This window comes from Pseudonaja textilis, chromosome Z (assembly GCF_049901715.1).
Source record: "Pseudonaja textilis isolate UNSWEBS1 chromosome Z, rPseTex1.2, whole genome shotgun sequence".
In the NCBI taxonomy this organism is placed as follows: Eukaryota; Metazoa; Chordata; class Lepidosauria; order Squamata; family Elapidae; genus Pseudonaja; species Pseudonaja textilis.
The window spans coordinates 23,958,552-23,986,450 of record NC_142008.1 but is presented as its reverse complement, the minus strand read 5'-3'; the positions used below and the strand labels follow the sequence as shown (position 1 = coordinate 23,986,450).

The following is a 27,899-nucleotide window of genomic DNA, read 5'->3' as shown; positions in this document are numbered from 1 at the left end:
TACGGCTTTTAAAATACACTTGGGATTTTGCCCCTGGAGGAAAAACTGTAAAGAGAAGAAGAGGAAATAATTTTTGTTTGTTTGGATTGTTTGATAACTTTGACATTTGGCAATTACTTTAAGATTGAAAGCATCTGGGTTGTTTTTAAAAACCTATAATGGTACCATCTGTTGATGAACTGAACATGGAATATGAAAAATTAAAAGAAAGACAACAAAATGGCAAGGATTCCTTGGGAGCTGCCTTCCATTTTTTAGATATGGCGGTTTCTACGTACCAGCAAATACTGGAGGAAGGAGGAGAAGAAGAAGAAGAAAAGGAAGAAGCCATCTTTAATGGACTAAAAAGTTCGATTAAGAAAGAAAATGGGAAGAGAGGAAGGAAAAATGAGAATTTAAGATTTAATAAAACAACCAAGAAAAAGAAAAATAGGGTGAAAAGAAGGTACAATGTTAGAAAGCAATTGAAAAGAGAATTACAACAGAGAGGGGAAGTTAAAAAGGGGGAGGCTAGGAGAGGGGGGGGCAAAAAGACCAGATTGGAGAAGAAAGGGAGGGAAAAAGAAAAAAAAAGCCACGGGCTAGAACAAGATTTTAAAAAGAAAATTTTTTTTAGAGATGAAGGATAATGGTTAGTGCATAATTAAAGAAGATTCTGCAAGAGTGCATAAGATAGTATTGTAGTATTTGCATTTGAAATAGTTTATTGGAATATTTAATAAAATATTAATGTTTAATAATGATAGATGTTAATATTTAATAAAATATTAGGAGAATGTGTAAAATGATTAATGCTTAATTATAGTTTAATTTGTTATTGTTTTAATGTTATTATAACCTTAGTATTTTATTTTCTTATTCTAAAACAATGTACTTATCAGAATTAGAATTAGAATGGAATTTATACATTTAACTATACTATAAGTTTACTATTCTTTTATTTTAAGATTTAATATGTAGAATGTACTAAGCAGAATCAGGATAGAAATTATGTATTATTTTAAGTTTTACTTTAGGTGAAGGCGTCATACTTTAAAAGTGATTACAGGGGAAATTTTTTGTTAAAGAGAAGAGATAAATAGATGTTTGGTAAAGAACGGACAAAAGATATAAGCATAATGATTTTGAAATAAGACAAAATAAATAAAACATAATTAAGAGAGTGAAAAGATGGGAGAAGTTATATAGAAAATATAAAATGGTTAATAAGATATGAAGGGTATATAAGGTGGGCATGAATTTGATTTAGGTCTGTCAAAAAAGATGTAACGCGGGGCTAAGTCACTTTTCAAAAGAAGTTCTATGTTTTATGTTTTGTGTGTTGATTAGTTATGTTTGATTGTAAATTAATAAAATCTTGGAGGAATGAAATCAAAGGGAGAGAAATTGGGAAAAGACATGTATAAATGACAACTAAGGAGGGTTTTTTTTTAATGTTTTGCTTTAGGTTATGTATTTTGTGTGCTTATGACTGATTGAGAATTACTAAAACTTTGATAGAAAGAAATATAATTGAACAAAAGTGAAGGAAGAAATAATGAGAAATTTGGAAAAGATATATATGTGTAAATGGAAATGTGATAATGTGGAACTATGTTTTTAAAAAATAATGCTTTATTTGCCTTGTTAAAATTTATAAGTAATTCTTAGAAAGGAGGTTTTATACTTTTATGTGTTATGTTTTGTTTGTCTTCAAAAATCAATAAAACTTGTTCTTATAAAAAAAAATGAGAATAATTATCTCAGACATGCATGCCAATGCATTCATTCACATAGATTCAAAAGAAAGTGCAGGGGTACAAAGAGAAATTCTGCTGAATCATATCAAATTAGAAAACTCCACATCTTAAGGCAGAAGTAAATTTCCCTGGAATTTACCCAAAGCAGTATGCTACTGTAGTATATTGTTTTCCCATAGAAGTCTGCTACCTTTGGATCTGGAAGTTTCATTTTGCTCTTCAAAAACCCATGGAACTGTCTGATTATAGCCGTGTCATTAAGAGCAATCAGAAAGGAACCAGAATCACACATAGACTTTATTCAGCCTAGCAGAAATTTCAAAGTATGCAAATAATTACTGCACCCGATTTTCTTTTTCTAAATAAGGAGAAATTGTGACTTCTGGAAATGTGCAAACTGTCTTGCAGAACCCTGTCTGAAGCCTTCTGAGTGTGCTGAACCACAACTTACAAACCCCACCGACTATCCTTTCGGATGTGGAAAAGCCCAAGGGTTGATGTAGTGCAACCCACCTGGAGAGTGCCAGGTTGGGGAAATCTCGTTCCTATTAGAATATTTTGAACTTCCCGTAATTGTGTATTATTGCTACCTAGGAACGACGAGGAGGGAGATTCTAATATATCTGGGATAGAATGTGTTCATTTGGCTACCTTTGAAAATCGCCCTTCGTAGGGCAAGGAAAAGCCCCGCCGGGAAAGTAACAACTCCTTTGCTGACATGAACCCAACGCAAAGTTGTGAGTGGGAGCCTCTGCACTTTGGGCAGGAAAGGAAGTGGGGGAGGAGACAGCCGCACTCGCCCCCCCACTAGGTCGCTGCCCGAGTGCCCTAAGCCCTCTCCTGCTGTGGCCGCCCCGCCTACGACCGGCCCCGCCTGCTCTGCTCCTCCCCTCCGTCCCTTTCGCGGCCGTTTGTGCCTCGATCTGTCTGCGCCTGGCCTCGGGGGGGAAACCATGGCGCCCAACGAAGAGGACAGCGCCGCCGGCAACGGGTCGATGGAAGAGAAGGAGAATGGCAAGAAGGTGCTTCGGCCTCGCAGCTCGGTGACCACAGCCTGGCTGATCTTCTACAACATCACCATGACGGCCGGGTGAGCGGGGTGTTGCAGATGGAGCCGGCGGTGGGTCGAACACGGAACTGTTCCTTCTCCCCGCCCCAGGGCGAAAGGCTTCCTCTCCGAACTACGGACAGGGCTGTACCTGCTGGGCACTGTGGTGAGGGGAGAAAGGGGGCGGCATTGGCGGGGCAGCGCGAGCGGTGGCTGGGGGAGAAGCCCTGGCTTGCTTGCATTGCCTAATACGGTGCAGACTTCCAGCAAGACGAGCACGTCATCCCTCGAGCCCGCCGGAGAGGTTAAGTATAGCCCGAGCCCGGAATGCCGGCCGGGGGTTGTGGAATGGGGCAGACTGCTTCCCTCGGCATAATTTATTGCGGTGGCCGCCGAAGACAAGAGCATGTTCAGTCGGCGCTCGGTCCCCTCCCACTGACTCGAGCCGTCTTCCTTCGATAGCACCTGCCCGGCCAGATGGCCGCGGTAACCTGAGCCTGAGGTGGATCAGGGAGCATTTAATCCCAAACCTCCAGGGTGACGTGAGGGTTAGTGGGCCTTAAAGGTGGACTTCTAACTTTGTTACAAAGTTGTAACTTAGTTCGATTTCAGCTTAGCCAGTTGTGTTGCTTTAGCTGGTTTTAGAAACATTCCTTAGCACAGTGGTTCAGCTGATCACCATGGTTTGTTTGAACATCGCCTATTGAATAAACCATAATTTCATGTCTGATCTGATTTGTACTTTGAAACACTTCTGAATGAATGTTAAATTAAGAGATGTTTCTTCTTCCATAATAGATATAAATGACAATAGAATGTTCTCCCAAAGAGAAGGCATCCTGCCATTATCAACTCTACTTCTGCCTGAGCATATTTTCATAACTTATTTAAAAAGTTGAAAAAAAAAACCCATTCTCCATTCCACCCCATTTTTTTCTTTTGGGATGCTTCATGTTCTTCAACATGTCAAGCCCAAAACCAAGAATGTCAGTGGTCATAATTCTTCCAAGGTCTTTGTTTCACATATCTAGACAAAATCTTCCCAGACTGACGACTCTGCCTGAGGACTCCTGAGGACCCACCTTTATTATTACATAAAGAGAGTACAATATGTGTACAATGAGATTAGCTACACCTACAGGATATTCTATATCCCTTTATTAGAGAGGGACTGTCTTCTCTCTTTCTGTAGTATCCCGACTGAGTTGCCTCTTATTCTTCTGGAATGCACCCTCTTTCTCCTGGGAATCCATCCCTAACTACAGTCCATCACAAACATTAGTGAATCCAACCTTTGTGATTTATGATTCTGTTTCTATGCAACCACTTCTATACTTTTACCCCTAAATTACATCTATAATATCACTAATATCTGGCTTGATTTGTTTTGTTTTATTTATTTATTTGTATCCTGCCTCTATTATTTTTAGAAATAAGGCAGCAAACCTATCCAACACACCTTCCTCCTCCTATTTTCCCCAAAACAACAATCCTGTGAGGTGGGTTGAGCTGAGAGAAAATGACTGGTCCATGATTAGCTTTTATGAGTAAGGCAGGCTTGAACTTATGGTCTTCTACTGGTGCCTTAACCACTAGACCAAACTGATACACGGAAGATGTGTCTTTCTACTATGTATAAATTATTTACACTTGCTATTTATAAGCAGTCAGATATTCTTATTCAGCAAACAGTTGTTAAAACAGTCCATAACTTGGTGCCTTGTAGAACCTTACTCTTTGTCTAAACTTATCATAGGATTATGTATAATATAATATCATGTGTCTTCAGTAACATTCCCCACAAAAGCTTTGGTTTCAGATTCAGTTTATTGCACTCTACAATAGTAAGCTTAGGTTGGACACGTTATGAGGAGCTTCTATTCCTAGTTCTATTCTATTCCTAGATACATTTCAAAAGATATGTTCAGACCTCACTACCTAAAGGTGCTTAAGATTTGTTTTATTTATTTACTCAATCACATTCGTCCTGGAAAAGGTCTAGCTGTATTCTGTGTAATTGTTACTTGATAGCACATAGTCAATCATAACCAATCCAAACAACTTTTTTTATATTTATTAAGATTTTTTTTATCAAAGTTTATGAAAGCTTTTTTTAAAATAGAGAGCTTGAAAAAGTATGGAATGGACAAACTTTTCTTCCTTATACTGTATAACAATAATCCCAAAGAATATTTCACTATCTAAGGCAGAATTTAGCTTCTTTCCTCCCCATGCTGGGGAGAGCAGTCTCATGAACTATACCTCCCACATCCCTTTGACTAGGAAAATTGCTTTGAAGAAACTTGTGGTTATGAGTTTTTGCACAGGTATCTTCCTTCATTTTGCTTCATAGTAGAGGCATTCCATAATTTTGGAATCATAATTGAATGCTTTGTGTAGAAAATAAAAAATAAAATTTAAATTTAAAAAATGACTTCCTAATTTGCTGCATATTAATGTATCTATCTAATGTGTAAATAAAAATAAAAGAAATAAAAGAAATTCAGTTGGACCATGAATAATAGATGAGATTAGAAAAAGGAATCATCTGAAATATTATCTTGCTACAGAGTAAACTTGATCTCAATTCTTTCCAGTACTTTCTATCTGTATAAAAACACACTTAAATACAAAACAGATGAATGACAGTGCCTAAGAGATGATGACATATACATAACTGATAAGGGACAACATGAAAATACTTTAACTTCATTATTCCATTAAGGATATTGTTTTTTCTGTTTAGGTGGCTTGTACTGGCTATTGCCATGGCCCGATTCTATATGGACAAAGGGACATACAAAGGCTTATATAAAAGCATTCAAAAGACACTTAAATTTTTCCAGACTTTTGCTTTGCTTGAGGTAAGTTTTTAGTAAATATATCTTATCTGAAAGGAGAATGTGAATCTGGACAAAAAATAGTTAGCAGCCTAAATAATTGTTGCCAGAGACTGCTGGGCCATTAATGAGATCAGAAGGTACTTGCAGAATATATTCTGAGGTATCAACTGTAGCTTTCACAGTGTCATTTACAAATTGTTCCCTGACACCTTGTTAAGTGTTCATTTATGACAAAAGGAATTGGAGCCAGAGTTTGTAGTTAATTTTCCAGAATGCCTCCTTGGGATTCTGATTTCCAAACCAAGAGCCTTTTTAAAATGAAAGGCCTTAGAAGTTGCTAGAAGTCACTGGAGCTGCGTTAGATGAACTAGTGCTTTCAGATGAGAGCTGTACTCACCCGCCACTGATAAAATATATGCAACTGTAATAGTTATTTTGTGAGATGTCAAGATCAAATTATAATTCATGGACATCCCATATGAAAGTGCTATGAGAGGATTTCATCTTACAGACTTTAATGTTGCAAATTTGATAGTAACTCTCTGTGCTTATTTAGCACTTCTCCAGGGGATTGTGATGTAGTCTAAATTCAATTAGAATATGGGTAGTTCTCAACTAATGACTGTAACTGAGCCTGGAATTATGGTTGTAAGATGTGACCATGCTCAGTTTTACAATGTTTTTTGTGGTGGTCATTAAGAAAACATAATGAACTCCTAAATGAACACCAGTATCATATAATGAGTCTGTTTTCCCCAAGAGATGGTTTTTTGTTGTTTTTTTTTGTTTTTGCTGGAGACTGAAACAAATGCCAGAAACTAGCAAAAAAAAATATATCCCAAAATCGTGGTCAAGTGGTTGAACGATGGGTGCAGCTGTCAGCTGACATTTGAAAACAAGTGATAAATAACTCTGGAAGGTCTGTCTTAACTTTGAGTCATTAAGCAAAGACTACCACTATTTTGTGATGCATCTGAAACTTGTTCAGAAATTCCTGAAAGATCAGGAAGATCTGTATTGTTGGGCTTCTGTAGTTCCAGATATCCAGTCCTCTTTCTTTGTGCTGGCTATTACCCATTATGATGTCATTTCCTGTTAATCAGTCTCTGAGCAGTTTAATGCCTATTTTGTTTTTTAAAAAGTCCCTAAGTATTTGATACCTACACTACACTCCGTTCACGCTTACTTGCAGTAATGTAGGGAAAGTCTTCTTGTGCTCTGATATCCTGGGGATTTGTATTTGTAATCATAAATGCCCAATGATATGCACTGTTTGGAAGGGAGTAAAACACACTACACATTAATGATCATAAGGCAGTGGTTAAGAAATATAGAAACTCATTCTTATGTCCCAACTAATCCCTGGAACTCTATTAGGTGGCTTTGGGATAATTAGTTTCAGCTCAGATTCCTTCATTGGACTACTGCTAGGGGCATAAACTTAGGGGAAAGCCTCAACTGAGTTGTCTTGCAAGACAAAGCAGAATAAAAATTAATAAATAATAATAAAGAACAATAAAGAATCCTAATTGCGATCCTCTAAAAATTACATGTGAATGGACTGTAGGTACACACTTTAAATGTCGTTACTAGAGAAATATATAACAACCTCCTGTAGCTTGCATTTGAAGCTAGTTTGCACAATTCCCTAGTTGTCCAGGGTGGATTTTACATTAAGACATGAATAAGAAATATGGCCATCCAAATTCTTTGAAATTCCTCCCATCAGCTACAACCAGCATGACCATTGGAAAAAATTAGTGGGATACGTTGGAAGCATCATTCATTCTTTATATCTTGTGCCCATATGGTTTCTCCAATTTTGCTATTTTTAATTAAGATTTATTATCACGTGTATTTTTTCAAGATGTTAGACTTCATAATTTTACAGGTCCCAGGATTAGTTAATTAGATATTGAACTCTAGTGCCATATAATTATTTGCTTATCTTTTCAACTTCTAATCATGCCTTTTCTCCCCTTGGACATTAGCAACAATTAATAGAAAAAATGGATATGCAATAATAAATGCTATGGCTAAGTTGGGGTTGCATGTTAGTCGTAACTATGAAAAAGTGAAAGGGAGAGAGAAACAATTAAATAAATTCTAGACTGACAACACTATTTTACACCAAGTAACACAAGTAGTAAGCACTGTGCTAACAAGTAAGATTATATTATTTTATCCACTTACAACTGGGGTATATCGTCACCTCTTCCAATCCTTTTGTATTGCATTATAATTCTCTAATTTGAATAATTAACTTGAAATCATAACAAAGATGCCAGGTTGGTCAAAAGTGCCATAACCAGTAATTTGTATAATCTAAATTGGATGCATTTTGGCTGAGATAAGAAAAAGGACAGCCTGCTATTATATCACATTTCTTTTCATGATGGCTTCTGTTTTTTAATTAATATTCCTAAAATGAATTAGGTAACCAGTCTCTCTTTATTGCCAGAATCCTACTCCCAAATTGGCAAGTAAACATACTTCTCTAGTAATTTTTCCATGATTACTGTATAGCTTGTATTTTCCACATTAAAATTCATTCTTGATACAAGATCCATGTACAAATTAAATTTATTATTTCCATGTGTATGTGTAAGAAAAATATCTCTGGAAAGAATACAGCTAAGCAGAGATTTTTCCAGCTATAGTTCAGTTCTGAATACTCACATTCTAATTCCTTCTGTTTACCCCTCCTTTCAATTTTCCAGATAATCCACTGTGCGGTTGGTGAGTCTCTTTTCAGTTTCTCAGTTAACTAAGCCCACTCTTACTTTATTGGACAACGGTGACCTATTTCTCTTTTTAAGGAGTAGTGCACACTTCTGTGCTCGTGACGGGGGTCCAAGTGAGTTCCAGAATCTTCATGGTATGGTTTGTTACACATAGTATAAAACAGGTAAGTGTCAAAGTGAACATTGCATCGCTCAGTGCACAATATCCTGGTATCACCAAAACAGTTAAACATTTAGAGATATATTGAAATTCTTGAACTATAAGTTAGCATATACCAGGGATCTGCAACCTTAAACACTGAAAGAGCTGTTTGGACCTGTTTCCCACAGGAAAAACAACACCAGGAGCCACCATACCTGGGTGGGCATGACCAACTCATTCTCACCCAGTCACATGACCCCCTAACTATGCCTACCCAGCCACAACACCTTTCTCTCTCTTTCTATGTCTCTCTCTCCCCCCTCTCTGTATCTCTTTATGTCTCTCTCCCTCTCTTCCCTTCTCTCTTTATCTCTCTCCCCACTCTATATGTCTCTGTGTGTGTCCCTCTCTTTCCCTCTGTATCTCTCTGTATCTTTCTCTCCCTATCTTCCCCTCGCTCTCCCATTTTCTCTGTATCTCTGTGTGTATCTCTCTCTCTTCCTCTGTATCTCTCTGTGTGTCTCTGTCTCTTTCGCTCTGTGTCTCTGTCTTCCCCTCTCCCTATTTTCCCCTCTTTCCCACTCTCTCCCTGTGTCTATCTCTCTGTGTGTCTATCTCTCCCCCCCTGTGTGTGTATGTATGTATATGTGTATGTGTTTGCCCAAAGAGCCGCATGCAGCTCTGGAGTCGTGGGTTGCCGACACCTGGCATAGAACCATTGTCAATGGCACAGACCTATAAGGTGAAATGAAAAAGTCCCTAGTAATTACACATGGGTAAAGTGATTGTAAAAGCCATTGAGGCTGGATATACGACTTTTATGTTTTGCCATTCCAATAGTAAAGTGCTCCGTATTAAAATAACTAAGAAAAAGTACCTATTCTTGCAATGCATATTATAAACTGGAATTGGATAAAGAGATTTCAGTTTGAGAAGAAACATGCAGTTTTAGACAGCTTAAATTTTGGATATACAGCCTAAGAGCAATTATTATGCATTAAGTAGTGTATCTATGCTTTTGATTTGTTGAAAAATAGAAATAAACAAAAGAATGGAGCCTAGTCCTTCAATGTCCCATTAATTTCAATTATATTTTATAGTTTGTAGCTTTCTTCTGTTCTGATACACTACAAAGGGATTATTGATATGTCAGTAAATGTTTTGAATCAAAAATGTAATCTTGATTCCAACCACCGGGCCGCAGACCGGTACCGGTCCGTGGAACATTTTCTACCGGGCCGCCGGTTTGCTGGGTGCCACCATCTTGTTTTGATGAGAGCTTCCGGTGAGCTTTTCCGGTTGGAAAGTGGCATTTGGGTCCTGAAGGAATCCTCACGCCTTAGTTTCATCGAAGGGGGAGGCAGCTTCGAACAAAACTAAGGCGCGAGGATTCTTTCAGCACCCAAGGCAAGGCGAGCCGAGCGGCCGTCCCGAAGCCCATTGACAAAGGTACAAAGGAGGAGTTGAAGGTGGTGGGGAGAAGCGGGGGACAGCTGGCTGGCTGGTCGCTCAGCTCGCCTTGCCATGCGTGCTGATGCCGGTACCGGGCCGTGGCACAAAAAAGGTTGGGGGCCACTGCCTTATACCATTTTGGTTAGATGGGGTGCAAATTTTATTATAATAAGATAAACAGTGTTTTATTCTATTTCATAGCCTGTTGGATCAATTCTTTCATTTAGGAATTGTTAGTAAATTGATTGTGATTACTGTGTGAGTGAATCTTAGATTTTAGAACTTTTGCTCACATAAAGCTGGTTTGTTTTTGTATACCCCTGTGCACTTTGAAACAGTTGGATCTCTCACCAGCAGATGGCACTTAGTGATTTCCTTATGTAGGAAAGTAAGTAGGAATGGCCTCTTCCCACTGATTAAAACTCATATGTTTTTTTTCCCTCTTCCTAGGGTACTTGAAAGTTTTTTTTATTAGATTAGATAATTAAACAAGATTTATATATAAATACTTTTTCAGCATCAGTAGAAGGTATCACTTAGTTTCTAAGGTATTGATCATGTTAGGTTTATGTTTCTCAGAATGAAAAATGTAAAAAAATCACAATGATTCCAGGAGAATATTAGAGCCAAAATCACAGGAAAAAAAATACAGCTAGTTCTCAACTTACAACCATCATTGAGCCCCAGATTTCCATTGCTAAGCAGGGCAGTTGTTAAGTGAATTTTGTCCCATTTTGAGGCTTTTGGCCACACTTATTAAGTGAATCAGTGTGGTTATTAAATAAATCATGTGGTCATTAAGCAAATCTGGCTTCCTCTGTTGACGTTGCTTGTTGAAAGCTGGCTGAGAAGGTTACAAACAGTGATAACATGACTCTGGTATAGTGCAATTGTTATATGCCAGTCGCCAAGTGTCCAAATTCTGATCATGTGACCATGGAGATGTCGTGACAATCATAAATGTGAAAACCGCTCATAAGTCACTTTTTTCAGTGCTGTTGTAACTTCAGATGGTCACTTAATGAATGGCTATAAATCAAAGGCTATTTATAAAAGGCTATCCAGCCAAGAAAAAAAGTTTAAATAATTGTAGAGTGATACTGTTATTAGAAATAACAAAAAGGTTATAAAGCTTTCTGATTTATAATGCATCAAATTAAACTATACTATGTCATATACAAAACAAGTATTCAGGTTTCAAAAGAGCAATTGCTTTAAAAACCTAAATGTGTGATGATCCCACACTTGATTTTCTATAGCAATAAATAAAGATACATAAATTAAAAATACTGTTTTAGTGTATTATTATAAAACACAAGTAACCTATGTATGGGTACAATAGTATTTATACAGTGTTGACTGTATAATGTTGTCTGTTGAATTAGTATTTATACAGTGATGACTGATGATTTAGATAACTTTAAAGATAAAGAGAAAAAAGTTAAGTAATGAGTTTTCTAAAATGTTAAACTTAAGCATAATAAGCGTAGGATTGTTTATATTTTACACCTAGAGGTGAATTTAGCTTTGACAAACAACTGCAAAATGCTTAAATTATTTTATATGATAAAGGTTTCTACCTTAATAATGAAGGACTTCACAATTATTTATTATTGTTGTTTATTGTTTTCTTCATATTAGAAAGAAAAGGTTAAAAAGCAATTTGATTTCTGTCTTATCCCTTCTTCATGCCTTAACTAATTTGCATTGTTTATAATAAGTTTATTTATATATTGTAAATATTATGACTTATTATAAGTTTACAACCCCTCCCTCGACTCCCAGAAACCACAGTTTAAATATAACAATGTTGATACAAAAGTTAAACAAAAATATTCCTATTCCTTAAATACTTATAGAGAAATTTTTTTGAATACACTAACAAAATTGATATTCTTAAAACTGATATTAAAATGTATTACTCATTGTAGTGCATTAGCTGGAAGTATCCAAGGTTCTCTTTTCTCTTAAAAAATGATTTAGAATTTTTATTTTATTTCTCAGACGTCATTGGAATGTGTATTAGCCTTCAAGCAAGATCTATTACAAAATTCTTCCTATTTTAATGAAAGGAAAATTACTTGTCTATAATGATTCTCAGAAACTAATCAATAGATCTTATTTTGTAAATCTAGGAATTAGTTTAATCCACCATAGATGCTGATGTCATAAAAGAATGGCTAGATCAATACAAACTCTTGAAACAGTGAAAAGACTAAAGGCTTTTCTCCATCTGCCTAAGAACAGCAAAAAAAGTTCTTCATTGCAGCAGTGGTAACATTTTATTTTGAAAAGTACATGCAAGAATTTTTAATTTGTTTTGTTTTATTCTTTTATGGATCAAAGGTGTTCTGCCAAAGAATCCCTCAAAACCTGACCCATTACAACATCTGTAAAAAAAAAATGTTTTTTTTTGCCAGTTGTCTGAATAGTTTTGCATCCCTACATGTATTTATGATAGAATTCTAAAGAAGTTGTTTCTGAGAAACTACTGTAGCATTCTACTAACCTACTGTTCCTCCAGAAGTATAGGATTTCAAAATTCAGAATTCCCCACCTAGCTTGGGCATTTTTTATTTGAAATTCTGAGTTTTGGAATTCCATTACATCTGTAGAGCACCAGGCTGGGGAAGGGTGATGGAGATAGTAGGACCAAATATAAATGATTATCTTAAAAAAAATAATGCTAGAAACAGAAGGGAATGGCTAGTTTTAAAATAAGAAAAATGTTACAGTACATATCAGTTCTTTGCTTCTACATTTTTTCTGTTTAATAGTAACCTACTCACTTTTGGCAGTTCAGCGATTCAAATCCCTAGTGCTGTGTTATGGGGTTAGCTCCCGTTATTTGTCCCAGCTTCTGCCAACCTAGCAGTTCAAAAGCACGTAAAAAATGCAAGTAGAAAAATAGGGACCAACTTTGGTGGGAAGGTAACAGTGTTCTGTGTTCCTTTGGCATTTAATCATGCCGGCCACATGACCACGGAGACGACTTCGGACAGCGCTGACTCTTTGGCTTTGAAACTGAGATGAGCACCACCCCCAGTGGTATATTAACCATTAAGCAGACTAAGCACATGCTTAGGGCACTATGTCCATAGGTGAGAATATGGTTTCATTTGTACAGTATGTAGAAGGGGGCACCAAGATTTGTCAGTGCTTAGGGCACCAGTGAGCCTTAATCCGCCACTGACCACCCCCTAGAGTCGGAAACCATTAGCACGTATGCATAAGGGGAACCTTTGCTTTGACTAAAATACAGACAGCATCTTCATCCTATCATATTTGTCCTAAACAATATTGATTTTGGTGAATTATCTGAGAGTCTGTTGCAATTCTAAGGATTCAAGGAAACTTTAGCTCTTTATACTTCCACAGATCCAGAATGAGGAGAGTGTTATTCTTTTTCTGGTTGTTTGGACTGTGACTGAGATTACTCGATATTCCTTCTACACATTCAATATGCTCAACCATTTGCCATACTTCATAAAATGGGCCAGGTGGAGAATGCCTTGCAGTTTAGTTTCACATTGTTCTGAGCATGCTTTTTATGCATGCCTAATCAGCAAGGAAGAAATTTGCTTTGGGAGTTTTCCATGTATGTCTATAAAGTGATTTGATGTGCTTGAAACACAGTATAAATTCTTAGAATTGGATGTATTTTAAAAGCAGAATTATGTAACTTTTAGTTAACTTTCCCTTTGCTTATATCATTAATATTCCTAAGGCGTGCTTGTGTGTGTCTTTTAAAAAGACTGAATATTGAATTTATTTTTATTTGCTTATTAGACGTTTATCCTGCATTTATAATTTTTTATAAATATCTCCTCCTCCTGCTTTCCATGCAACAACTCTGTGAGGTAGGTTAAGCTGAGAGAGAGAGTGAGTAACTGGTCCAAGGTCATCCAGCTGCCCTTCATCTTTAAGAAAGACTAGAACTCCCAGTCTCCTGGTTTTTAGGCCAGCATCTTAATCACTACACCAAACTAGCTGTCTCAGTTACAAATTGTATATTTTCCTGGTTCTTATAAGATAGTCAGTGTATCGTTTAAGGTGTCCTCCATTTTTGCATATTGCAATGCAAAATGTTACTTATAAAATTTGTAAGAGGCTCTCTGTTCTGCCATTTTAGGCCATTATTTTGCTGGAATTAAATGTAAAAGAAGGTAAATAAAAATATGTAAGGTATGGTTTCTGGAAAGGCATGTGGTATCTAAAAAAATTAGAAAGTGATTTATTAGAGCACTTAAATTTCAAATATTCTATTCATATCCAACATGAGCTTTACTCCTAGGTAACTTCTCCTTCAGTAGCTAGTTGTTGTAGCCATATTGGTTTTCACGAAGTTTATGGATGGAAATTGAGGCTCTGGATATTATGATAGTGATTGTAGTATGTTGTTTTTTATGTCCATCCAGTAAAAGTGTTTTTCACTTTAGAAATTCAATCATAATCATATATTTTGCAAAGTACTACACAATTAACATTTGGGGCATTATTTTTCTTCTCAAGGTAGATCAGTTTTTTATTTTAACTAACATGAAATTAATTGAATTTCATGAAGAGCTTTCAAGCTGAATAGAGAATTGAACTTGGGTCTCTTTAGAAAGATGGGATCATTTTCCATCAAGCTGTACTATGTGTTCAATTAAGTGTCATTACAATGCTACATAAATGTGCAGTAACTAGCAATAAATTATAAGCAATGATAAGTAAAAAATGCCAGTAAATTAGCAATTTAAATTTTCAAACATTTCAATGGAACTAAAAAAAGAAAAAGAACGTATCACTTTGCTGATTTTTTCCCCACAAATAACTTTTATTGTAGAAATAAACATTGTTTTGCTGGAACATTGTTTTGTTCCTTCCTTGTGAATGTACAGAATTTAACTTCTAAGCTTGATTTACAGGATTGCAATACATGTAAAGGCTAAAACAATTTTCATATTATTTTTCAGAAGAAAATAGCACATACAATAGCTCCAGAGCAGCTCATTAACAATAAAGTAAGCAAATTAGTTCAAATTGTTTGAAACTTAACAAAATGTGTAATGACGATAATAGTCTTACTAAGTTTCAAACACTGAGCTTACTAAGTTTCAAACCAGAAATTCTGCAAGTTGTCTGAATTCATGGAACAAAGACAACTATAATCTAAAATAGAATTGCAAAAATCTATATGACAATTATATGGCAGCCATTCTTTTGTGAAATGAAAATGATAGCCCTAATCTGAACTTTTCCACTTGACTTTTTTAAAGTGGGTATTCAAAATTCAAAAGAGTTTTTGGTTCAGTTGACTTTTTGGTTTAAATTCTCAAATTTTGGTTTTGCATTTTTTTTTTTGCATAGGCATACTTTTAATCTACAGTTTATTGATTTGCAGTTGTTATAGTTAAAATTGCATTAATTGTTTTCTCCTTCAGAACATTTTTGAGCCTCTTGTTGAATTCCATTTATTCCATTCCAGTTGACCTATATATTCTCTAAGTTCATTAAATCTTAATGAAGTTTTCGTGTTCTGGGGCTGCTGCTTTAAATCTTAACTATTTTCCTCATGGAATGCCTTTTGTGCAGTTTTTGTAACTGTCTCCTTGCTTTTCCCAGCATGAGTTGAAGAGAGGTTTTATTTTATGAAGGCTACATTTGCATGCTGTATCTTGCATGAAAACTCTTCAAGTATTTTCATATCCTTTTGAAGGTTTTCAGTGTGTGACTTGACAACAAGTAAATAAGGCAATGCTTTTCAAAGCAAGCAGTCTTTCATTAAAAAAAAAACATCCTAGCATTTCCCAAGATGCCATTCCTTCAGTTGTGAGCTTTTATCCATATAACATCAATAGTTGCCTATAAGAAATAGCTGTGGGGATTGCTTGACTGCTGTTGTTTAGTTCATTTTTAAAACATTCAACCTAGCATTTTTAATGCCATCCTAAACTATTAGCACATATCTTCCAAGCTAAATATATAAGTGTCACTATAATCTAAGGCCTCATGTTCTTATAGAAAAGTAAAATGAATAAATTAACAAAAATTATAAGGAAGTAAGGGAAAAAGCAGCAATAACATTTTAGTATATCTTAGATTATAAATACTAATCTTTAAAACCTCTTATTGGTGAGAATAAAAAGTTTTCTAACTGGTATAAATATTCAGTGGAACCGTTATAGATCTGCTGAATTTTATAAAGACTATTTCTGGGTAGATAGCCAGTGCATTGTTACAGTATGCCCTTCAGTGAGAAACGGTCCATGCATCTCGACATATAGTCATGCTGGCCATATAACCACAGAAATGTCTTCAGATAATGCTGGCTCCATTAAGAAATGGGCACCACTCACTAGAATCAGACATGATTGGACATGGGAAATCTTTGCCTTTCTTTATGCAGTTATATTTCAAGTAGGCAGGGCTATCTATAAGGGAGAATGAAAAGATAGCCATAGCTGTGTAATTGAAATCATGTCTTTTTATGAGCGTCCACATTTTTTTAATTGATTGGATTTCTAGGCTGCCCATATCACTAATATATCAACTCTGGGCAATTTACAATATAATAAAAGGAAAGTAAAAAAAAATTAAAATAGAATAAAAAGTTTAAAATTAAAAACCAATATGATGGAAAGCTTGGGGGAAAGAATCTTTTCTATCTCATTAGTTGCTCCCAATATAGTAGGCCCCAGTCATGACCCCAACCAAGTAGCAGTGCATTTCCAGAAGGCCAGGGATGTGAGGTCGAATCCCATGTCCAATAGGAAAATATTCCAGATAATGGGGACTACAGTAGAAAAGGCTCTTCTTCTGGATTCCACTAGCTAAAATCCTTTGACTGATGGGATCTGAAGTATCCCTTTCATCTGGAATGAATGAGAGAGATTAATCCCAATGAGGTAAGGCAGTTCCTCACATGCAAGGATGATACTTTAGTTGTTGGTTGCAAGGCCCTTTCCCAGTGACATCCCTATGAACAGGTTTTCAGGCAGGGCTTCAAAGTAATATCAATATCTGAAAAAGATATGGCTTGCCCACCAGAATACATACATATTTAAAGCAAAGTTAAGAACACTACATTATGCTGGATACAAATACATTTTTCACTTGACAAACCATTCTATCCAGAACTTATTTTAGATAAATGCACATAGATTTTCAGTTCATCTTTCCTTTGCTAGCTGTGTGTTTAAAGCAGAAGACAAGCAATTTATCTGCTTTTATTTTTATCCCAGGTACAATTTTTTCATCATTCTATATCCAGTAGGAGTTGTTGGTGAGCTTCTAACAATTTATGCAGCGTTACCATATGTGAAGAGATCAGGCATGTTTTCAGTGAGACTTCCCAACAAATATAATGTGTCTTTTGACTACTATTATTTTCTGCTCATCGTCATGGCCTCTTATATACCATGTAAGTTTCAATGAATATATATAGAAATAATAATTTTTGTTTTATAAAACTACTTTTCAAGAACGCTATGAAAGTTATACTCATTTGAAATTAACTATTGCTTAATAATAAAACATGGGTCTTCAATGAAATTCTGTCAGGCATCACAACTCACAAGGTGTGATATCTAGAGTTAAAAAAGATTTTGAATAGCCTGGAATAAATTTTAGTGAGCAAGAGATCATGAAGAGCTGCTATTTACTGAGGTAGACAAAACTGCACTAGATTGATCAGTAGTATATTTCAGGTATTCCAGATTTATTGGATTTGCACAACCTAGAATTACTTCCCAGCATATCTTCATTATAAATCAGGAACATTGAGTTATTTTCTTCTCAAATGCTCGAAGTTATATATTGAAATAATTATCTATGAAATACTACCCAGTGTTATTCATTAATAATTCAATGAATATATTAATTCAAAATGATCATTTTGAAATAGTAATAAAACCTTATCAAAGACTAGTGCACAATAAGGTAAAAACAAATTCTTGGACTTTTATATATGGAAGTTTCTAGCCAATTTACTAATCCAAGATTCAGTTCCATATTCTTATCAGTTCAATGCATAACTTCAATACTGAAGTTTGATTGCACGTTTTATTTTCAACATAGTCTAATTTGTTTTATTTTTGGCTTTTTTTTTAGTGTTTCCACAACTGTACTTTCACATGCTACGTCAAAGAAGGAAAGTGCTTCATGGTGAAGTGATTGTAGAAAAGGACGATTAAAACAAACTTTGTAATCATGGTGCTTTTTCAGAGTAACAATCAAATCCTTCATGTTGTCAAGTCTGATTTGGAAATTATGGGACAAAATAAAACAACACAGATCATGATATGTTCTAACATAAATACACCCAAAGGCTTAAATGAAATTTTAGTCTTATTTTTCAGGCTGTTTAATATACTTTTGGTCACACATCTTAGCAGAAGTTGAATAGATTGGAATTTGTTTTTAAGAAATTCCCATTCATAATTTTAAATCATACTTGATTATTGAATTGAGATTATTGCACTAGCCTATTTGGATAAGTTTTACTTAGGAAATGCAAGTCCTGATTATGGTAACAAAATCTTTTTACCTATCCTTGAAGGTAAAGGCAGCTTTGAGTCAAGGTCAATTAGAAATGACAACCTGGAACAAAACTGTATTGTTTTTGTGGCAGTACTATGGAAACAGTTTACCATTGCCTTTTTTAGGATGTTTTTTCTCCCAAGGGTAAGCTACAATCTTGCTTTCCTTGGTGATTACACATCCACATGCTAATCAGGAATAAGCTTAGTTAACTTTTAAAACTGGCCTACTGAGCGGCATTTGAAAGTAGTTGGAAGACGCTTGTGACAGCCTCTTTCTATGTTATAAGATGATACTTAAGAGGAGGCCCCTAAGTAATGAAAATAGTTTTCTTTGTTAACAACATTGCATTAATAAATTTTCATTTCATGCTTAGTTTTTAACCAATTTTAAACTTAACATTCATTAAAATTATTTACATTGAATATAAACAATTTTTAAAATCATCACCCTGCCATAATTACAAGTGTAAATAAATAATTGAAAGTAGAACTAGAAGAGAAAATAGAAATAGAAATAAACAATAGAAATTAGTCTTAAATATAGAATAATTCATAACTGGAAGCAGTTGACAAGCAGATAAATGCAATATCTCTGCAAATCCAACCTGCTAAATTCCAGAATAATTTTTAAAAGGAACATTTAAGAAATAATTTTTAAATAACTGTTAAAAAAGCAGTAATTTTGTTTGCATTAAAAATTGTATAAAAAAATGTGTGAAAATATTATTACCCACTAGTTATGTAAGGGAAAACCATGGAAAACTTTGTCAATTTTTGGTTAGCATGGTGATGTTTAAAGGTTCTTAATTATTTTAACCCTTCTGGTTAAACAACAGAGCAATGTTGCAGAGCAAGTTTCATAGAAGCAAACAAAGGCTAGTAAAACTTTAGCTTCAATTCCAGAAAAGTAACCTTGGAGCACATGGGAGTTTGACTGCCACCGCTGTCTGCAACTCTTTTAAAGCAGCTATATCTTTCCCAAGATTTTAGATACAGCCACATCTGGTCCCATGCTAGGACCTAGTGTTCATTTTAAAGAGTTGCAAACAAATACCTATTTCCATAGGTTTCAGAATTTACTTTTCACAATTATTTCCAAAATGAAACACTGCCAGGCTGCTTCTTTCCGCTTCTTTCTTCTTCTGCTTTTGGCTGCATGCAAGGAAAGCAGCAAAAGTCTTTCTTTCTCTCCACCAAACTGCCAGAAATGAGTTTTTGGGACTCTGCAGGGCATCCTTCTCCAAGAGGCTGCGCCGGCATGACAAGTCTCACAAGACTCATTTCTGGCAGAGTTTGGGGGAGAGAAAAAAGCGACTTCTGCTGCTTCTGCTGCTTTCCTTACATGAAGCCAAAAGTCTCTCTCTCTCTCTCTCTCTCTCTCTCTCTCTCTCTCTCTCTCTCTCTCTCTCTCTCTCTCTCTCTCTCTCTCTCTCTCTCTCTCTCCCTCTCCCTCTCCCTCTCCTCTCCCTCTCCCCCCTGAGAATGGAGCTGGAGACGGTATCCTGCAATCCCAAATAAAGAATGGTCGATCGGTAGGAAAACTGGGTGGGGAATTTTCCTGCAGACTTTTTGGGGATTTTCCCAGGGTTTCTGCTGCTTTCTGCAGAGACCCTGGGAAAACGTCAGCAAGCCACCATCAGTCAAAATTCATATTAGTGGTCCACAGGATTTAAAATTATGAGTTTGGTGGTCCCTGAGGTCCAAAAGGTTGGTGACTCCAGCTCCAAAGTAATGTGATGTAGGCTATATAGTTCTTTGAATTCTTGTCATTATAGTTTGAATAAGAGAGTAAATTTGAAAAATGAGGTACGAGAAGTAACACTTATAATTTTAGATCAACCTGAAATCTGACTCCAGAGATATTCAAAGCCAAATAAGTAATTTTTGGTAGCCAAAAGTTGCATTTTTAAAATGTATTTTTCAAGTGGTAAACAAATTATAAAGAGTGGATAGTAAGAGAATGACAATATAAGAGAAAGTGTAGTTGTTAATATTTTGCCTATTCATCATTGTGGGGATGAGTGCTAGGAATTCCTAATCAGAACCATAACCTTCCTATTTTAGGAACAAATTATTGCTTTTCTGGATACCTCTAGACTTCAGAAGTGTGATGTGTAGAACTCTATAGGTTATTAAATATAGGGGGGAGGGGATATTTACATTTGGGACTCATGGGATTAGGGACCTTTGCTACACAGCATCTGGGCTGTAAAACATATAGAGGCAGTTACTGGCTAATGCTAAGTGGTCTTAATTCTTTGGGTCAAATGTGATTTTAAGGAAAAGTGCATTAAAACTACATTTTAAAACTTGTTTTCACTGTTCATATACTGTATTTAATTTAAATTTCTTTCTACAATAACATGAAAGGTGCTCTGTTTATCTCATGTTGTAGAAAGCTTTAAGATAAAATACTACAAAAAGCCTTCAGTCATACTTGTATGTAAAGATTTCAAGACGAATCAATTGTATTTTTGCAATAACTGCTTGTGTCTTCTTTTAACCATTTCATCTGTTTCACACAAAATATCCTGGCAGCTGTTTGAAACTGGTTTCTGAATTAGTACAGAAAAGAGTAATATGGGGGGGAAAGTTTGTTAATGACTGATGTCTTTATTTTATTTAATGTTTTAACACTAATTGCATATATCTTCCTCATGCTGTTAATTCTTTCTGGTCTAACTTGGAATTGCTCCAGATGTTTTTTGGATATAAATATTTGGTTCTAATGTATGCTCATTGACTAAACATATGACTATTATAAAGTTTTTAAAATAATTTTGTACATCCCATTAAATAATACAATTTTTGATTCTCAACACATACAGTACTTGGAATGTCTTTCTGGACATAATTTAAGAACAAAAATATTTTATTCTGGAAAACTGCATTTCCAATAAATCATTCAATCCACATTCCCATGTTTTAATGATTTTGCTGTTTCCAGTTCCCCAAAACACAGGGCATTGAGTTGTTACTTGTTTTATAGGACTGAGACTTAGTGTTGAATCACACATAACACTAAGTAAAATAGGCTGAATTCACCTATTGGACCGGATGGAATATATGCCTACTTCTTAAAAAGGCTATCCACTGTCATAGCCAAACCTCTAAGCATAATCTTTGAAAAATCTTTCAGGACCAGCTCCTTGCCAAAACTATGGTCACAAGCCACAGTCATCCCCATCTTCAAAAAGGGAGACGCCAGCCTAGTTGAAAATTACAGACCAATCTCTTTATGCTGCGTCACCTGTAAAGTCATGGAATCAATTATTAACCAATCTGTTATCCTCCACTTAGAAACAAACAACCTACTCTCTAATAAACAATTTGGTTTCAGGAAAAAACTATCATGTAATTTTTCTTATATATTTATTTTTATTTATTTATTTTTTATTTGTCAATTGCTTACCAAATAATAGGTATAAGTAAAAACATAGTTATGAATACATGGATACATATAAGAAAAATAAAAAAATTATATAAAAGAAACAATAGGACAGGGACGGTAAGCACGTTGGTGCACTTATGCAGGCCCCCTACAAACCTCTTAGGAAAGGGGTGAGGTCAATAGTAGACAATCTAAGGTTAAAGTTTTTGGGGTTTGGGGGAAAAAACACAGAGTCAGAGTATTCCAGAAATTGACCACTCTGTTGCTGAAGTCGTATTTCCTGCAAGCAAGTTTGGTGCGATTAACCTAGAGTTTGTATCTATTGTTTGCTCTTGTGTTGTTATGGTTGAAGCTGAAATATTCATTGACAGGTAGGACATTGCAATGTATGATTTTATATACTATACTTAGATCGGACTGAAGGCGGCATAGTTCAAGGTTTTCTAGGTCTAGAATTTCGAGTCTGGTGGCATAAGGTATTCTGCAATGAGTAGAAGAGTGGAGAACTCTTCTTGTGAAATATTTCTGGATTTCTTAACTGTGTTAATATCAGATAGGTAATGTGGGTTCCAGACTGATGAGTTGTATTCGAGTATTGGTCTAGCAAATGTTTTTTTTTTTTTTTTAATAAAGTTTTATTTGGGTTTTCACACACAAAATGCAAGTAAAACATCTTTTTTGAAAATAGCACGGTCCCGGGTTGAACTTCTTTATACAGACACAAAACTCAATTTCATGCTCCTTTTTGTATTCTATCCTATATCTTATACTATTTTACATTTTCTATATAGTTTTTCCCCTCTTTTAATTTTCTCAATTTTATTTTGATTATCTCATCTCAATTCAAATCATTATATTTATACTTTTGTCTGTTCTGTTTCAATTTCATATATCTTTTCTCATTAAACAAATTTTCTTCTGTAGTTACTAATTGGAGTATGACACCTTTATATCTTTTAATTACATCCATTCAACTCTTATTTAAACTTCAATATATACCTTAAGTTTAAGACCTTCAATATAATACATATAATACATACATAACTTCCAATTGAATTCGGCTTGGCACATTCTTATAATACACACTATATTCTTTTTAAAAAAAGAAAGATTGTACAACAGTACAATGGTTTGAGCTTCTTCAGTGACAGATCGAAACCATCTCTGCGAGGCTTTGATCCAGGCTCGCCGCTGGAGCGCCCCGAGCCAGCTGGTTTCGAGGCTAAGCCACCCTGTAGAGGTGGTGAAGAGGGGGGAGACTGCCAGCAGGGTTGAGGAGAGCTGCATCTCTCCTCCCCAGCTGGCCATTACTCCCTTTCCTGAAGGCAGTTGCAGCGGTGGTCAGAAATGGCCACCATAAAGAAGAACTCAATCGGAAAAGAATGTGCAGGAGGAAGATAAGAAGACCCTGGTTGGCCGGGTCAAACAGTAAAAGCAACAAATAAGATACCTTGGAATTGAAACTGTTAAAAAACAATAACATTGTTCCCTAAGAAGATTTTTAAGCTGCGAAGGAGAAAGAAAAGGGAAAATATTTGGTTTTCTTCTTTTCCTATATTGACAGCTAAGAGACTTAAGCAAGAAATTGGAAAAAAATCCACTTTGACATCAGTAGGCATTTAATGCTGAAAATAAAAAGTCAAAGGGATAATAAAGATTTCTGGATAATTAAAAGCTTTTGAAAACAGGAAAAGAGAGAGGAAGAATAAAAGGGCAGGATCTGGATCCAGAGACTGCCTGGAATTAAAAAAGAACTTACAGCAAAATCTCAACAAGATTTCCAAAAGATACATTTTAACTGAAATATCGCAACAAAAACCCCAGGAAGGGAAAATCTAAAAAGAAATAAGAAGATATATAACTCGGGACTATTTGGATTACTTGATGATTTCTGGATTCTTGGTTATTCTTTTGAATGACTAAAATCAATTGGATGGTTGTTTAAAACTGTTTAAAATGGCTCCACTTTTAGAAGAACTGAAAATGGAACTTAAAAAGTACAAAGAAGATGCACAAGAAGGGAGAGGTTCTTTTGGCTTCGTATTTCAGTTTTTAGAAATGGAGATTTGGAATTATGAGAAACAACAAGAAATGCCCGCAGAACGAGAAAATTGCAACAAAGAAGAAGCTATCTTTAATGAACAAGTAATCTTAGATGCGGGGAAAAAGGAAAGGGGAGAAAGAGAATGGAAAGTTTAAGATTGGGAAAAACAACTCCAAAAAAAAATAGAGTGAAAAATAAGTATAAAATCAGAAAGCAACAGAAGAGGAAAATGCAGAAGAGAGAATTAGAACTAGAGAGACAAGGGGGTAAAAAGGGGAGGGAGAAGGTGAGAGGGAAGAAAGAAAGGAAAAGAAGTTATAAAGGACAGAAGCAAAATATAGAGAAACAGGGTCTATTTAGAGATAATGGGTGAAAACTTAATGGAAAAGGGGATTCTGCAAAGGTACATAAAATAGTATGGTTATATTAGAAGCAGGAATAATTTTAGAAAATATGAAACAATGTATGATTAAAATGTCTGATAAAATAGCTATCATAATTCAGTGGAATGCTTGTCAATAAATAAATGTAACAAAAGGTATATTTAATGATTTATAAAACGTGAAGAGAAATAAGGGAAAAATTAATTATGGAGATTATATGTGTTTTTAAGGAAGTATGATATTTAATTGAAAAGAAGTGTTAAAGATGTTATGGTTTAAATGATTATTAACGATAGAACTGAATTGGAATGGAATGAGGGTTTATAATTACATAAATTTACAATCGGTCTAGCAAATGCTTTGTATGCTCTAGTTATTAGTGTAATATTACCAGAGAAAAAGCTACATAAGATTAGGTTAACAACTCTTAACGCCTTTTTGGCTATGTAGTTACAATGGGCTCTAGCACTTAGGTAATTTGAGATGAGTACTCCAAGATCCTCGACAGAGTTTGGATCAACAAGATCTTGACTATTCAGCCTGTATTTTATTTTCTGATTATTATTTTTTTGCTAATATGTAGGACAGAGCATTTATTTGTAGACATTTGAAATTGCCATTTGTTTGACCATTCTGATACATAGTTAAGGTCTTTTTGAAGGGTAGCAGTATTGTCTGTGGTGTTGAATAGCTTTACATCATCAGCTAAGAGAACGCAACTGCTCTTGATATGATCACAGAGGTCATTTATGTAGAGTATGAAAAGAGTTGGTTTAGAACACTACCTTGGGGAACACCACTGTTGACAGGTACAGAATTTGATAGGACGCTCCCAATTTTGACCATTTGTTGTCTGTTTGACAGGAATGCTTCTATCCAGTTATGCAGGTGTCCAGAGATACCGTAAGATTTTGTTTTAGGAGTAGTTTGTCATGTACCACTGAATCAAAGGCTTTATAGAAGTCTATGTAGATTGTGTCTATTGCTTTGCCCTGATCGAGTTGTGTAGTCCATATGTTTTTGCAGTGTAAGAGTTGCAGATTACATGATAGTTTTTTCCTAAAACCAAACTGTTTGTTAAAGAGTAGGTTGTTTGTTTCTAAGTGGAGGATGATGGATTGGTTAATAATTGATTCCATGACTTTACAGGTGACGCAGCATAATGAGATTGGTCTGTAATTTTCAACTAGGCTGGGGTGTCCCTTTTTGAAGATGTGGATGACCGTGGATTGTGACCATAGTTTTGGCAATATGTATTCATGTATTCATAACTATGTTTTTACTTATACCTATTATCTTGTAAGCAATTGACAAAAATAAATAAATAAAATAAACAAATAAAATAAAAAACATGATAAGCTGAAAACAAAGGATTCATTCAATTATGTGTCATTCAGCCAGTCAGAATGATAATTGAATAGAGAATGTTTCTCAAACTTGGCAACTTTAAGATGCATGAACTTCATGTCTCAGAATTCCCTACTAACTGAAGGATTCTGGGAATTTTAAGTCCATACATTTTAAAAGTTCAAGTTGAGAAACACTGGAACAGAGAAAAGTTACTCATCTTTGTTACTAAGGCACATAAAAGATGAAATTCCTGATGTATCTTTCACTTTTTCCTTCAGCCTGGCAATTGTGTCAGAGCATTAAGAATAAAATGCCTTCTGCCCAAGTTTTCTAATGAGTTTTACAGTAACTCATCAGTTTCATCTTGTATTGACTTTAATTCACATTGAGAAATTTAAAGATGTTCCTTATGATGCTGAGCTCCTGATGTTTTATTCTCTAAGTCATTTTTACCAAAGAACAGAAAATCTGTAGTCAGATGTCTTTCTATAATTTTGCTGCAGGGCTTTGAATTGCAGTATTTATTACTGCCATTTCTGAGAAAAATGGAATTCTCAGGCTGGTTTGATCATCGAGTCAAGCTAGTTTTCAAAATCACAGGTTGTTCATAATTCAATTTCACAGGCTCGTTTGAAATTGTGGATGCTTAATCGTTGTCACCCTAGATCAGGGGTCTTCAAACTTGTCAGCTTTAAGACTTGTGGACTTCAACTCCCAGAATTCCTCCTCCAGTCATGTTAGCTCAGGAATTCTGGGAGTTAAAGTCCACAAGTCTTAAACTTGCTTTATATGGTATTGACCATTATCCTGTATGGTATTTTTGGATTTGTAAAACATTAAAGTACCTTTAATGTGTGCTTTTAATAGCTGAATGCATGTTTTTCTTTTCACTTTTATAAATTTTCAATAGCCTTCTGAATTAATCTAATCTCACTTACTCTTGTTGTAAAGTATTTCATATGGAAAGAATCTGTTGATATATTTGAAGTTCTTCAAGATGCATTTTCACAAGCACTGCCAATACTACTGAAAAGATATCTGGTGTTTTTTTTTAAAGGAAACAGCAGAAAAATTGAAATCAAATAATTTCCAGCTGCTTACATAGATGACCCTCTACATTTGCCTTTCAGAATGTATTATTTGTAATTTTGAAGCTGATCAGTGGGATAATTCAATGAAAAATCTGTTGGCGATGTGGTTGTGCTTAATTTTAATAAGCATTTATAAAGACACAGATCAGCTTATGCAATTAAAGGTTTTTCGGAAGGTTAAAGCATGACATTGCACAAAAACAAGTATTTCCATGACAGGAATATTGTACTGGCATCACACATTTGTATACATTAAAAATATTCATGCATTTTCAACACCTGGAAACATTTGGTTCAAATAAGTGTTGTTAGTAATTGCTCATTAACTTATAATTTACTTGGGACTTTCATTTTTCTTTCTTCAGTGTACTGAAAGGCATAAGAAATAGTACCTATGCTCCACTTGTGTTGGTAGCTCTTGACTTATGAGACTAGAATTTCTATTGCTAAAGCAAGGAGAATGTTACCTGAATCTCACCCAATTTTAGTGCCAAAGTTGTGAAGCGAATACAGCTTGCCTCCTTGACTGCTTGTCAGAAACTGGCTTGAATTGAAAGGTCACAATTGGTGATCTCATAACTCTGAAATGCTGCAACTATTGTAAATACAGGCCAGTTGCCAAAGTCTCCAAATTTTATCACATGACTGATGATGATGCTGTCTCAGTTGCAAGTTATTGGTACTTTTTTTTGGTGCTGCTGAAACTTTGAATGGTTGCTAAATGAATCATTGTAAATCAAAGACTGTAATACATTTAAATGTTGATTACAATCCTCACACATCTTGCTATACTCTTTTATTCAATCCCATAAGGCAAACTTAACTAATATTTCTGTAGATATATTTGATTCCCATCTCTTCATTCTTTTAAGTTTATAAAATTAACAATGTTCACTTTCCCCTCAATCATATCAATTAGTCCTCCAATCCTTTGCATGAAGTGTCTAGTTATATATGATTACCTTTTCTTCCCTTTGTGCAGTTGTCTTTTTGTTCATATTTCTTTTATCCAGCTCCTTATGTATTCAGTACTTTTAATGGGAAATGCCCTTTCTTCCTCCCTTTTCCCTGTTAACTATATTTTATACCAGAGGGACATACCTAGGATAAGAAATACTTTTAATTCTATTCATATTATCATCCACTA

The 27,899-nt window shown here is 35.1% G+C and overlaps 1 protein-coding gene across 3 annotated transcripts; it reads left to right on the top strand.

Moving 5' to 3' along the window:
* The first annotated feature begins 2,604 nt into the window (after positions 1-2,604).
* On the top strand, positions 2,605-21,408 carry HACD1 (3-hydroxyacyl-CoA dehydratase 1). Of its 3 annotated transcripts, none has more exons than XM_087915672.1 (7): positions 2,605-2,829; positions 5,534-5,651; positions 8,351-8,369; positions 8,456-8,538; positions 13,347-13,468; positions 17,195-17,373; positions 18,063-21,408. In XM_087915672.1, the coding sequence occupies exons 1-7, from the start codon at positions 2,693-2,695 to the stop codon at positions 18,143-18,145; spliced, it is 741 nt and encodes a 246-aa protein (XP_087771798.1). In that variant the 5' UTR covers positions 2,605-2,692; the 3' UTR covers positions 18,146-21,408. The 3 variants fall into 3 exon arrangements, with proteins under 3 accessions (XP_087771798.1, XP_087771797.1, XP_026571869.1); XM_087915671.1 differs by having other exon boundaries at positions 8,453-8,538; XM_026716084.2 differs by having other exon boundaries at positions 2,607-2,829; positions 8,450-8,538.
* The last annotated feature ends 6,491 nt before the right edge of the window (positions 21,409-27,899 follow it).